Source organism: Simochromis diagramma, unplaced genomic scaffold (genome assembly GCF_900408965.1).
Source record: "Simochromis diagramma unplaced genomic scaffold, fSimDia1.1 OVJJ01000131.1, whole genome shotgun sequence".
NCBI lineage: Eukaryota > Metazoa > Chordata > Actinopteri > Cichliformes > Cichlidae > Simochromis > Simochromis diagramma.
This window is the reverse complement of record NW_024387200.1, coordinates 10,164,379-10,178,408: the sequence shown is the minus strand read 5'-3', so window position 1 is coordinate 10,178,408 and position 14,030 is coordinate 10,164,379. Positions and strand designations below refer to the sequence as shown.

At 46.8% G+C, this 14,030-nt stretch overlaps 1 protein-coding gene across 3 annotated transcripts; it reads left to right on the top strand.

Annotated features, from left to right (window-relative positions):
* Positions 1 to 37: 37 nt before the first annotated feature.
* On the top strand, positions 38 to 12,553 carry glt8d2 (glycosyltransferase 8 domain containing 2). 3 transcript variants are annotated; one of them, XM_040050350.1, is made up of 10 exons: positions 38 to 395; positions 2,543 to 2,586; positions 4,049 to 4,141; positions 4,282 to 4,483; positions 4,609 to 4,726; positions 4,812 to 4,896; positions 5,280 to 5,392; positions 5,539 to 5,705; positions 11,953 to 12,065; positions 12,146 to 12,553. In XM_040050350.1, exons 2-10 carry the CDS (start codon positions 2,568 to 2,570, stop codon positions 12,322 to 12,324), a joined length of 1,089 nt encoding a protein of 362 aa, XP_039906284.1. In that variant the 5' UTR covers positions 38 to 395; positions 2,543 to 2,567; the 3' UTR covers positions 12,325 to 12,553. The 3 variants fall into 3 exon arrangements, with proteins under 3 accessions (XP_039906284.1, XP_039906286.1, XP_039906285.1); XM_040050352.1 differs by having other exon boundaries at positions 39 to 395; positions 2,942 to 4,141; XM_040050351.1 differs by lacking the exon at positions 38 to 395 and having other exon boundaries at positions 728 to 2,586.
* The last annotated feature ends 1,477 nt before the right edge of the window (positions 12,554 to 14,030 follow it).

Sequence of the window (14,030 nt, the reverse complement as noted above, 5' to 3'; positions counted from 1 at the left end):
GATTTGGCTCTCTAAACTTTAGAGAGTTCACGTTGCAAATCACTTTGCTCTTTACATTAAAGACAATTTTGGTCGTTTAGAGTCTAAATTGTCTTTAATGTAGTTAAATAATAAAGAAAATTTAGGTTAATAAATGATTACTGGCATAATGTTAACACATCTCATGAGGGTAATTATCACAGACTTTCTTTTTCTCTCTCACAAAATACCAAAAGTGGATCAGATATTGCCGTCACTGGTCTTTTAAACGAGATAATCCAGCATCTGGCTAACAAGAAGAAGACCAACAAGACGAGTCACATCTGGAGGAAAAGGTGGGGGGAGAGAAAAGCGGGTGAGTCTCAGTCCTCAGAGGTTTTACAACACGGACCATCAGCTCCACGCTGTTCTTGCTGGTGAGTGTGTTTCAGACATTTGACTTTGTACTGCACTTAAAAACAAATGATGGCTGTCGTATCAAAGCAGCACTGACACACCTTCATGCTTTGCCATCTAAAAGAGCTTTTATTCCTCTTTTTTGTTCTACAGATAGTTTTATGTCTGTTATGGTTGCATGATGTTGTAATGTGTAAGGGTTTAAGTAAACCATAGAGCTTTTTGTCATTTTACACTAACGTGCTCTGCTTAAAGATTTCCATCTAAGCTTTTAACTTCAGCTCTCAGCGCTCGGTGAAAGCGTCTGTTTCAGTGGGATCTGTTACTTCTCTACATTAATGGCTCTTTGTGGACAGAGGACAAACACAAACTGTTTTCAGTGTGATGGTTTCTGCACTGCACCATCACACATTCACACACCGTGAGGACTTTGTGCTGATGGTGAAAAAGTGGTTTTCTAAATCTAAGTATAATATCACTCACTTGTTAAACTATTGGTATAAACTGACACTGACAATGTGAAACTGCACTGAGATGCAATAAGAGGACATATTACATACAAGAATACTAAAGTGTAACTTCTGTAAATGATGAGTTGTTCAAATGCAGCCTAGCTGTTGGGCAGCTCTGCTCTTCCCAGCTAAAGCTAAGCAGTTCCAGATGTTTCTGAATTCTCTGAAGAGCAGCAAATAAACCAGAAACAAATGCAGGACACAAACTGCAAGTCCTGTTGTATTTCAGCTGACACCAGCTCTGGTGAAAGGCTGCAGAGTAGGCGTCATTATGAGCTAATCAAGCTGCCATCCTCTCTGGGCAGATTTTACATTTTAAACTTAAAGCATAATTAATGGGGTGTTGGTAAGAATCCCTTATTTGTCTCATGAAAGGGGAGACTTCACCCCTCCATTCACTGTGTGAGCATTTGTTGTATTTGTATAAAGGTTTGAGAGGCTGGTAGGCAAACAGATGCCCCGATGCAGCCGGCACCAGAAAGGAAGGAAATACTTTGGACTCAGCCACGTGTCAGCCCTTGTCTCACTGAATCTGTGTCTGGTCACATCACTCTGCTTCATGTAAAGTTCTTTTTGTGTTACTTTTCACTGTAGCTTTTGTTCGAGCTTAGAAACAAACCTACTGGCTTAGGAATGATCGTGTACGTCACACTTCAGAGATACGAGCTTCCTTCCTGCTAGTGTTACGATTCCACTGTTATCATTCCTAATCCCAGTGTTATAGGATCCCCGACACCACACCGTGACAGAGCCTCCCCCGTGTTTTACACATGCCTCTGGACACTCACTGCTGTACCTCTCCCCTAACCTCTTCCATACATACGGACAACAATTTGAATTGAGGCCGTTTCTAACGAGACTTTGACAAATGGTAGATGGATGGGCCGAAGCCCCAGATCCAGCCCTCAGGTCAGGCGTTTGCTGGATTTTACCCATGCTCTTCATTTGCTTCAAATAGTTTTTTAGGCCTGCCATTCATTTGTCGTCCACGTGTACACAGCATATGTCAGCTCTTTGGGAATCAGCTTGTTTATGTAAAATACTGCTTTATGTTTTTGGGCATTTTTTTGCAGATTCAACTAAAGAAATGGGAAAAGCTGTATGTTTTATGACAGGATGCCTTTTTTACACATTAATAGTAAGTCTTGAGTGACTGGTCAAACAAAAGAAATATCCCTCCCAGTATGGTCAGGTACTGTCCTCAAAATGACTAAAAAGCAGCCAAAGACTGATGAGGTCTGGCAGGAGTGGGAGTGATGTTTAGAGGGAGGGCGAGATCGGATGCTGCGCTGCGGTGACTCCTAACGCGAGCAGCTGAGAGAGGAACACGTAAGGACTGATTGTTCTGCACAGACGGCCTCTCTGCTTTGTGTTCGTAGGGTTACAGCTGTACTGTCAGACTACCTCAGATTATTCACAGCTGTAGAAGATGCTGCTTCTAAACAGCAGCCATCAGGTTGTTTGACAGTAACACTCCCTGCGCTGCAAACATATGAGAGCTGTCATCTTTAGAAATAAAAACACATTTCAGGGCTGTTAGCTGTGTTGGCAGGTTTCAGGGCTCCCCTCCCTGAGGGACCAAATTACAAAATATTTCATCTTTTGCTTCTCAGAAGTGGCTTCATAGCTCTCTCCTTCTCTGTTTTGGTGTGCAGATGTCCCTGGAAGCAAATAGAAAACATGGCTCTCCTGAGAAAAAGTAAGTGTAACCAAAGTGTGATGCAAATGGATAAAGACTGATTCATGTCGTCCAGCAGTATTAGCTGACATGTTCTTGTAGCTGAGAAGTAACGTTAGCAGATTGTGTTGTCTGCATGTGCTTTGCATTCACGTCCACTGTGCATCCACTGGGCAGCTGTTGCCAGTAAAGGTCCCCTTATTTTTCCCCAGGAAGAGGAAGCAGCCATGCATATGCACCAAATATCTATGGAATGGGATAGGCAGCAGGCTGTAACGACTTATTCCTGAACTGCATGCGGTTGTTAAAAAGTAAAAGCTGCATGTGTGCAAATTTCAGTAACTCCAGTTTTTTTCACGCTGTTTTCTTTCTACAGAAAAGGCACATTTTCCACTTTACTCGCCTTCAGGAAATCCACCTTCTACTAGCCAAACCTTTAACGCTTAAATCGACTGGTAACTGGATTCTCTCATACTGTGAGAGCAATCCTTAAGTGCTTTCAATAATCCGTGGTTCTAGGTAACGAGTTAGGATGCTGTGCAGACTCCAGTTAGCACTAGCTACAGTACCCGGACGGCTGCACAAAAACCAAAGTACGCTTGTGTTTGCAGACCCTCCTTCCTCTCTGGTGTGTCTCACAGCTGGAGGAAATACACAAAGCATTTTGAAAATGGACATGTTTTACTTTTTATAGTAACAGCTGATAATCACTTAATTATTTATGGGATGATTTATTCTCTTTCTTTGCTGTGCGACTGAGAATCACTGTACCATTGCTAGCATAAAGGTAGCCGTTACCTGCCTATTGTTGCAGCCGGTGTCTCTGTGAAGTCTTTTTTCTTTCTTTGGTTTAAAGCTTTCAGTCGCTTTAAGCCAACCTGAGCTAATGAACAGCAGACTGTTGTCTGGCTCAGCCATAAAGAGCCTCATTTTTATTTTTTATTATTCTTACTTGTACTTTGCTTTGACTGTGTTGGTGGAGGCTCAATCTGATGTCGCCGTGCTGATGTTCCTGGATCAACAAACTGATGTCGGTCCTGGTTCAACATCGATCACACTGTAGTGATGGAAACACCGTCACATCACTCAGCCCTAACCACAATCACATCCTGACCCTGACCTGTTTCCCTGAGTGGACAGCTATGATGTCACAACGGTGTGATTGGTCAGATCCAATGTTGATCCTGGACAACACCAACATGAGGATATCAGTTGATGGAGAGGAATAGAGAGGGTCAGAGGGAGTTTCTGTCTCTGCTGATGTAGAGCGAGCATGTGATAGCGTGTCAAAGGAGGACATGTGAGGATGGTGCAGGATGAGACACAGTGATGATGGACAAGCTGACAGATGAGGTCAGGCACAAGTCTGTGGTTTATGATGTTCCTTCTAAACGTAGACAGCTCTTGTTGTTTTATGGCATCAATCTGCTTTGAGACAAACTTCTTTAGTTTTGCACTCAAACACTGAGCGATCGCGTTTCAGTCAATCGGATCCTGCTGGTGCTGCTGGTGCTGATGGTGTGCCTCCTCCTGCGCAGTACACTGCTCAGAGCCTCCACTCGGCCAAGACTCTCAGGTGCGTCAGCGTTGGTCTTCACTACTTAATCTGAGAAATACTCACTAATGTTCCAAATGTGAAATATGTTACTCTCCTTAAGTGAAAAGGATCCCACTGAAATTGAGCATAAACCAGTCTAAACTCCTGATTCCTGACAGAGAACAGGAAAAGCCCCAAGAATGCAGGACAAGTTTCTCAGGAACACGCTGCAGAAGCGCATGATGTCGTGCCCGTCGTCATCTGTGCATCAGAGGAGCGCATGGGTGCCTCCATGGCAACCATCAACAGCATCATCAGCAACACAGACGCCAGTGTTTTCTTCTACGTTGTTACTCTTCGTGATGCTGTCAAACTCACGAGGTGCATCTTTGAACTACAAAAATATGAACCGCACTTTGTTCCAAATATGGAGATCAGTGGTTTTCTCCCAGTATTGTTGCCCAAAGTGAGTATTTCTCACCTAATCTTCCTTTTGTGTCACGTAGGAGGTACATAGAGAAGACAAAACTCAAAGGCATCCGCTACAAGATAGTGGAATTTAACCCGATGGTCCTTGTTGGAAAGGTGAAGCCAGATTCATCTCGACCTGATCTCTTACATCCCGTGAGTGCTGCATCTGCATCTGTGCCATCAGCCAAACCAAGCACAGAGTTCCTGTCTCAAAGAAATAAAAAACTTTGTTTTGCAGCTCAACTTTGTGCGGTTTTACCTCCCTCTGCTCGACATCCTCCACTCGAGGGTTATATACTTAGATGATGACATCATCGTGCAGGGTACGCATGTCTACAATCAGTCTAATAAAAGGATTCCATATTAAACCGACTGATTCAATAAGTGTTTAAATGATCTGTACACACATGTGTAATCTTCTACATTAGACACAACTGTGCTACCGAGGAGCGTCACACAGAGTTACAGAGTTACTAAACGGCTGAGTTCAGAGGTAGACCCTGACATGACCCAGTGAAGTCAAAGGAGCCCTTTATTGGCTCCTAGAGAACGAACTAAACCCAGAAGATCTCTAAATAAATACATCATTATTTGCCTTTACTCGGGTTCAGTTTGTTAATTATTAAAATGAGTTTTAGGATCTGAAGCATGAAAGTGTGACGAGTATCAGGATGGGGACAAATACAGCAGTCTGGTTGTGTTTCAGGTGACATCAGGGATCTGTTTAATATCAAACTGAAGCCAGGACACGCGGCTGCTTTCGCCACAGACTGCGACCTTCCCTCCACACACGAGACGGTGCGCAGCATCGGGATGCAGGTGGATTTTTACGGCTTCTGTTATGATGTTAGACTTTTATGCCTCGTGTAAATCTCACATTAAAGAGGTTTTATTTGACATAGTAACATGTGGGAGGGATTCAGTCATTATTATTTGGTATTCTCTCCTCTGAGCTCGTCCCCTAGACAACCTACATGGGCTTCCTGGACTACAGGAAACAGGAAGTGAAAGACCTGGGCATCAACCCCAGCGACTGCTCTTTCAACCCTGGAGTCTTTGTGGCAGATATGAACGAGTGGAAGAAGCAGAAGGTCACCAAAGAGCTGGAGAAGTGGATGGAGGAGAATTTCAGGTAAACTCCTTAAACTAGTGTCATTTCCTAAATGTTACCAATATGAACAGTAGATTTGGTTTATGAAAGTTTGATCTTATTTTACCTTGAAAGAGAGGTCAAAGGTCAAGTGCTACATATTTTAGATCTCTATACGGTACTGTCTATACGTCGACAATGCACAGCAAACCTGTAAGGATCACAGTTGTAAGTTATAAAGGCTTTGTGTCAGCTTTCAACCAATAAAACTTTATTAAGTTGACCCCGAAGAGCCACACGTTACTCCCTACATGACCTACCTGTCGTTACATCTGTCAGGTTACTAAAAGTGTGTTTGTGGATTTAAACCTTTTATTGCAGATGTTCCTACAGTTTTGCATATGAAGGCCAGTGTCTGGCATTTAGAGTGAAGCAGCTGTGATGGCGAGCGATATCCCACAGATATACTGTAAAAAGCCATTGAACCACTCGTAACTACAGTTAGCTAACTAGCCTCTGTATGTTGCAGCAGTGCTGTGGTTTGGGGTGAGATACGTACACAGAGCTGTTCCCTTTCAGTCAGTTCACTCGGTACAACACATAAGTACGGGATATCACGCCCTCGCGTGCCCTGGCTGAAGAAACCTTTATTCACATGTGATGACACGCACACACCCCGCCTGCACATATAGCCGCTGTCATCACAGTCATCCCTCAGTTCTTACGCTCTTCACCTCGCGGAGAACACCTCTGCTGAGTTGGGCTGCCCCTGTTGGTGTTAGCTAGGGCCGCCACAAACGATTATTTTGATAGTCGACTAATCAGATCATCATCCATTGGACGTACAACGTACAGCTTATTGCACCAGCAGCATCTGCTCTTATATAACTATCATTAGCTTACAGCTTTAAGTGTTTAAGGTCTGTGCTAACTAAAAATAAAGACAAGATGATAGCTTATTCAATTTTAATGAAATCTGCAGATTGTTTCGGTGAAGTTTAATAAACTCCTTGCTATCTAAAATATAACAGGACACTGGAGTAAATTCTCGAGCATCTCACACTTCTGATAATCAGCTGTCTGCTTGACGTTTATTCAGCTGTGTAAAAACTATAACTTTAATCTCAGCCAAACCGATTTACTCAGGAACAAATAAAATACTGAAAAAAGCCAAACAATAACATTTTTATGTCACGGGCTGCGACGGCACACCGTGGAGTTGTAGAGAAAGTAGGGCCCAAACGCGAGACTCTAGTGAAGGACGGTGGATTTATTTATGGTGAGTGGATAGAAACGACAACTATGTACAATTCAAGCACTGTGACTCCTGTGGCGATTCCTCTAAGAATCCCACACAGTGCACGTGTCCATAGCAGTGAAAAGGTGACAACTCCAAAAACCCGATTCCACTCCGTGATTTCCCCTCGTGACGACGTTCCTGACTCCCGACTCCTGGTGACACAAAAGCACACACAGCTCAGCAGGCAGCCTTTAGTAGCAAAGCCGATCTCAACACACTAATCTACGGAGGTACTTAACAGGTTCGACTTAGTATAATCCCGCGCCGACTGGGGCTCCGCCACCTTCTTAAATAAGACGCCCCTCATGAAGCCATCAGCTGCAGCTGGTGAGGGCTAATGGGCGGCAGGTGCGGCAGTCCCTAGTGCGGGAACACTTCCGGGTCGCAGTCCCCTCAGCGACCCCAAAACATCCGGGAGCACACAGGGAGAAAGGACAAAAAGGGAGAGAAAACCACCAAAACATAACATACGGAAAAACATATACAAGAAATACATGAGCTCTGGGTCATCAGACCCAGACCATGACATTTTAAGTTCTCTAAGTGACTCATATATCATGTTTAACCTGAGTAGTGAAAGACGGCAGTGGGTTTGAAAACGATTTACCGGGAGTCCGGTGTTCTCACGGCTCTAGTGAGCCTTTCCCCCGGCTAGCTATCGAGCTAGTGGGTAACAGACGTCTCTGAAAACGTCGGAGCGCTTTTGAAAATATGTGGTGTCTTGATAAACTGAGCAGATATTTGAGGTTTACACAGCTACATTCTCGCCTGAACATATGTTAAACGTTTATTTTGTGACCCAGAAAGAATAAAAAAGAGTAATATTAAAACTAACTAGCTGCCGCCATTGTTGGAAACTGAGCTGGGCTGCGCTATGAATTCTGGGATAGTTTGGGCCACGAAGTATACACCCGACCCATCCTTCAAATCTGGGGAAATGAAGGGTCCATTTGTCGGAGTCTTTGAATTTGGACAGTCTTCGTCGTGTCGCTGTAACGTAATCGGCCTACTATTGCGGGTACAGGAGGATTCCTGCGTCTTTTGTGATCTTACAAAGCTTCAAACGACGCGTCGACTATTAAATTAGTCGTCGACGATTTTAATAGTTGATGTAATCGTGACTAGTCGACTAATCGTGGCAGCCCTAGTGTTAGTCTCCACCGTGCAGTTGGTGTGTAGGCTGCCCGCGGAGTGCTAATTTCAAGTTTTCCTGTGCAGCGTTTTGCTTTGCGTTTTTGAACTTTGGACTCCAAACCGAAGCGAGCAAAGCAGAAATCTTCTGTTCGCCCTTGTCCTCAGGGATGTGGTTTATCTTTGCACGACAGCGACCAGCACAATGCCTGCCCCGTCTGCCTGGGGATCGGCCACGCTAGGAGAGCATTGATGGAGCCCGAAGCCTGTGCGTTTTGTCGCCAGCTCCGGCGCTCGACCCTGGAAAGACGGGTGACGTTTGTGGAAAAAGTGCTGGGACGCTCCGCTGTCCCACCGCATGACCCTCTCCTTTCCGAGTCTGGAGCCCCGGCTTCGTCCGAGTCCGAGGACAAGGATTATCCGGTCGATGTCCCCGCAATTAGCTGGGCTGACCACATGGAATATGTTGACGGGTTAGTTGATGACGAGCCGGAACCATGCAGGAGCGCTGACGGGCTTCTCTTTCCTCCCTGTTTCGCCGTGCTGCTGAGAAGCTGCAGGTGGACTGGCCCTCTCCTCCGCCAGCTCAGAAGTCGTCGCGGCTCGCGGGTTTTTTCCTCCCACCGGAGCCCTCAAAAGCCAAAAACTGCCTTCCCATGTTCCCAGACTTTCTCTGCGAGCTAACAGCATCATAGGACAAACCTCTGTCTACCCGCGTCACTGTGCCCGGCTATGGACAGTACATGGAATTGGACTTAGCTAACCCACCCCCTATGGAGCCGTCTCTGGCTGTTTATCTGGCCCCGTCCCATAACCATGGTGTTGGTGGCCCTGCAACTCTGCCGTCCAAGCGCTGCAGATTCTCTGCTTCGCAGCTGCAGAAGATTTATCGGGCTCAGGCTGGCACTGCTCACGCCATGAGCTCCGTCACCATGCTCCAGACGTACCAGGCGATGTGCCTGGCGGAGCTCGGATCGCTGGTTCCTGATGACAGCCCCCTGGCACCTCTTCTTAACGAGGTCAGAGTCACCACAGATCACATCCTCTGTACCTAGTGCTGCCGTTCGGGCTGTCGCTCGCTCCTCGCACCTTTGCAAAATGTGCTGAGGCAGCGCTAGCGCCCCTCAGAAAGAGAGGCATCCGCATCTTAGCCTACCTGGACGACTGGGCTCTCGTAGCTTGCTCCAGAGAGCAGGCGGAGACACAGCTGTCGCTGGTTCTGTCACACATTCAGACACTGGGGTTCTCTGTGAACGTTCAAAAGAGCTCGCTAATCCCGAGTCACCAGATTTCTTTCCTCGGTTTGGAAATATGCTCGCTTTCCAGCCGCGCACGTTTGTCGGAGCACAGAGTGGCCGCGTTTCATCGCTGCCTCGCTCAGTTTCAGCTGGGACGCAGACTGTGTTTCCAGACCATATTAAGCTTGTTGGGCACGATGGCATCTATGATCGCCATAGTGCCGCTTGTACTGTTAAAAATGAGAGCGTTTGGAGAGCGCTGTGCGAGTGTGCATCAGTGAGAGGGATCTGGTCCGCAGCCCAGCACCAGCTGCACATCAACCACTTAGAGCTGTTAGCAGTGTTCTTAGCTCTAAAGCATTTCCGTCCAGTCCTGGAGGCCAGCATGTCTTAGTCAGGACGGACAATTCAACAGTGGTGTCTTACATAAACAGGCAGGGAGGAACACGCTCTCCTCCCCTGTTGAAGCTGTCTCGCTCTCTGCTGTTATGGTGTTCATTTTCTGTATCTAAGAGCCACCCATGCCCCAGGCCACCTGAACCCGGGGCCGGACCTTCTCTCCAGGGGGGGTCCTCTGGTGAGAGAATGGAGGTTGCACCCTTTAATAGTGGCTCAGATTTGGGATCTATTTGGCAAGGGGCAAATAGTGGTTCATCCGTGCCCGGATCTGTGGCGCCTTCATGCTTACCTGCTGAGAGGTTAAACTTGATTGCTAAGGGTTTGCCACCTAGTGTGACAGCGACAATTCAGAACACTAGGGTCTCATCTACTAGAGGCTTGTGCGCTTACAAATGGTGAGCCTTCGAGCAATGGTGCCAGGACCGCCACACTCTCCCATTTCAGTGTTTTGACATTCCCGCAGGAGCTGCTGGATAAAGGCCTTTCATTTTCGACAATTAAGGTTTATTTGGCAGCTATATCTGCTTGTCATATTGGCTTTGACGGGGTGACACCAGGTGCACATCCCCTCGCCATACGTTTTCTGAAAGGAGTTCGCCAGCTGAGACCCGTGCTTAAGTCCAGTGTCCCTGCTTGGGACTTGTCTTTGGTGCTGGAGGACCTTTGTAGCCCCCCGTTTGAACCCACTGAGTCTGTGGATATGAAATTTCTTTCATATAAGACTGCATTACTTCTCGCTTTGGCTTCAGCAAAGCGAGTGGGTGACCTTCATGCGCTCTCTGTGCATCCCTCCTGCACACAGTTCTCTCCTGATGGTCTCAAGGTCGTATTGCGTCCAAATGCTGCCTATTTTCCCAAGATCATGCCTGCGTCTTATAGCTCAGTGGAGTTTGAGTTGCTGAGCTTTTGCTCCCCTCCTTTTGCATCTGAGGAGCAGAGGAGGATGCATTCTGTTTGTCCAGTGCGTGTGCTACGCACCTACATTTAGCGCACTCAGAATGTGCGATTATGTGACCAGCTGTTTGTCTGCTTCGCTAATCCAAATAGAGGTAGAGCTCTGTCCAAGCAGAGGCTGTCCCACTGGATTACAGAAGCTATCTCACTGGCGTACAGCACCGGTGGGCTTGCTATGCCCCACGGGGTGAGAGCTCATTCCACCAGGGGGATGGCAACCTCATGGGCTCTTTTTAAAGGGGTGCCTGTAGCTGATATTTGTGCGGCAGCTAGTTGGGCATCACCGCACACCGGTTTTATCGGTTGGACATTACAGCCCCTTCGGTGGCTCATGCTGTCCTTTCTGCTGGGTCTACCACTCACTAAGGATGTGGTGGTCCGATTCCAGTTCGGTGACTGCTCTGCGGGGCGTGTATATATGTCCCATACTTATGTGTTGTACCGAGTGAATCGACTGAAAGGGAACGAATAGTTATGTCTATAACTTCTGTTCCCTGAAGGAGAGGAACGAGGTATGACACAAGGTGGCCCCACTGAGCAGTTTGGCTCGGTGAAGAGCGGCTATCGAACTGAGGGATGACTGTGATGACAGCGGCTATATGTGCAGGCGGGGCCGTGCGCGTGTCATCACACGCCATCTGCCTTAAAGGCGTGAATAAAGGTTTCTTCGGCCAGGACACGCGAGAGCGTGATATCCCGTACTTATGTGTTGTACCTCGTTCCTCTCCTTCAGGGAACAGAAGTTACAGACATAACTATTCGTTTGCATGAACGAGCATGCAGCTTGTGGCCACGCTGAGGGGAACTGAACTTTACTCAGCTCCCAAAATTCTTCCCTACTTCATCCCAATTACAGAGTTCTTTCAGATGCGGTTGGCATGTCTGAATTATGCACAGAGTCCTTTTGCATGCGTGCTGTGACCGGCCAAAGCAACACTAAAAGAGTCGTCTCCTGAAGAGCCGGGGTGTGTCAGGAAACTGTGATTATCGTCTAGAGTTTTATCTTTTTGTCTTTGTTTATGTGGTTTTCATTTGTTCATGTATTGTTTGTTATCAGTCACTTTTTCATTGATTAGGTTTAAGCACTAAAAAGTACTTTCCCCCACGAGCGTATTGATCCCATTAGCAGATGGGTGACGTAAACTGTTTTGTTCGGAGCCCTGCAGACGTGCTGATGCAGGCTCACTGGTGTATAACAAAAAAATCTCTTTCTTTTGTTTTCACTGGCCACTTGAAGCCTCTGATTTTAAACCCTTCTCACCAACAGACAAAACATATACAGCAGTGCCATGGCTGGGGGCGTGGCAACCCCACCCATGCTAATCGTGTTTCATGACAAATACACGATACTGGACCCTCTGTGGCACGTCAGGCACCTGGGTAAGATTGCTCTCCACACACAGCTGGAATATTAGTGCCACCGTCAGCTCAGTTTCCAAAAAGCTTCGCTGTGTGTCCAGGCTGGAGTCCGGATGTCCATTACCCAGAGAACTTCCTCCAGGAGGCGCACCTCCTGCACTGGAATGGCCCGTTCAAACCCTGGAATTATCCTGCTGTGCATTTAGATCGCTGGGAGAAGTGGTTCATCCCAGACCCCTCTGGAAGGTTCTCTTTGGAACGTCCTGACGACGACAGCTGAGGTCCGTGGCTGTGGCACCAAGGAGCCGGTCAGAGGGTCACGTGACACACGCTTACAGTGACGGGGCGAAGGAGTAAATCCATGAATGTAACACTGAAAAAGCGAGACACCAAACTGACCAATCTAAAGACTTTCTTTCAGCAGTGACTTCAAAGAGAACATAAGAGACTGAACGTTGTTGTGTGTTTGTGAAACGTGTCGCATTATAAAAACTGTATTTCAAACCTAACATTTCAGATTGTTTCTTATCTTTATATGTTTTCCATACTGCTTCATATATCTGTCATTGCTATCCTTAAGCTAACAATACAACTGTATAGTTTTCTACCCAGGATATATTACTGATTTCATTTAGTGTGCAGCTCCAGACAGTGATGGACTGAGAGACCCCAGGAGCCCTGAGGACTGTGAAAAGGTGGTTCAAATATAACGTCGTCTCGCGTGGCAGAGCCTGTGTCCGCTCTGTAACGACAGGCTGCGGTGGGCTCTTTTGCGCCCCCAGCAGGTCAGACAGTGCACATTTCATGTGAACTTGAACAGGCACACTCGTTCCCAGACATGAATCCAGTGACTCTGTTCATGCCTCTTTTCTGTCTCATCTGTGAGGCTGACCTTTCTGAGCGAACAGTCGTTACATTCATGCTTCCTCACACAGAACACGGCAGTTATTTAACTTGTGCTGTCAGATTTTCAATCGAACCAAACATCTACTAAGTCAATCACCATTTAGGTTTCCTTTTCTTAATTTGCCTTTTATAAAAGTGGCTCAGTGCAGATATAAATATATAACCTGCAATTTGTTAAAACCACTCTTGCCAGGCACACTGGGTAGTTCATATGATGGCAACGGTAAAATGCGTGTTTGAAACTGCGACAAAGTTCACAGCAAGAAGTGGATGTAAGTAGAAGTCACAGTGGATTTCTGGGATGAGCACTTTCTATTGTTGTCATTACTCTTTAGTTTCATGTTGCACTCACTGCTTGGCTTGTTCAGCCCCACAAACTTCACGCGTGAGCAGAAGGCAGTCTGAAGTTTTCAGATTTGTGCCTTTCACAACATGAGCTCCCGTTACTGGTTACAGCCACCAGAGGGCGTGATGCTCCTGGTAGTCTGTACTCGATGTGAAGCAGCGACTGTCACTGCTGCAGTTGACTGTTGGTAAGAGACACATGATTCCTCCTGAGAACAAAATAAAAAACAAACACACACCTGACCACCTCATTCTATTTAAATGAGTTTATTTTATTTACACAGCACCAGGTCACAACATCAGTCGCCTCAAGGTGCTTTATATTGTAAGGTAGACGCTTTGGCGACAGTGGGAAGGAAAAACTCCCTTTTAACTGGACTGGTCTCATAACTCAGACGCCCTCTACAGGAAAGGGCAGAGCAGGCTGTACCTGCTGTGGAGACTCAGGTCGTTTGGAGTGGAGGGCCCACTCCTGAAGACCTTCTATGACTCTTTGGTGGCCTCAGCCATCTTTAACGGTGTGGTCTGCTGGGGCAGCAGCATCTCTGCTGGGGACAGGAAGAGACTGAACAGGCTGATCAGAAGGTCCAGCTCTGTTCTAGGATGCCCTCTGGACCCAGTGCAGGTGGTGAGTGACAGGAGAATGGTGGCTAAGCTGTCATCCCTGTTGGACAACATCTCCCAGCCCATGCAGGAGACTCTGACAGCACTGAGCAGCTCCTTCAGTGGCTGCTG

What these genes read in the sequence shown, in the direction of transcription:
- glt8d2 (XM_040050350.1), top strand. An exon ending in TGATGACATCATCGTGCAGG is followed by an intron (nt 4,897 to 5,279) that starts GTACGCATGTCT and finishes GTTGTGTTTCAG; the next exon opens with GTGACATCAGGGATCTGTTT. An exon ending in GTGGCACGTCAGGCACCTGG is followed by an intron (nt 12,066 to 12,145) that starts GTAAGATTGCTC and finishes CTGTGTGTCCAG; the next exon opens with GCTGGAGTCCGGATGTCCAT.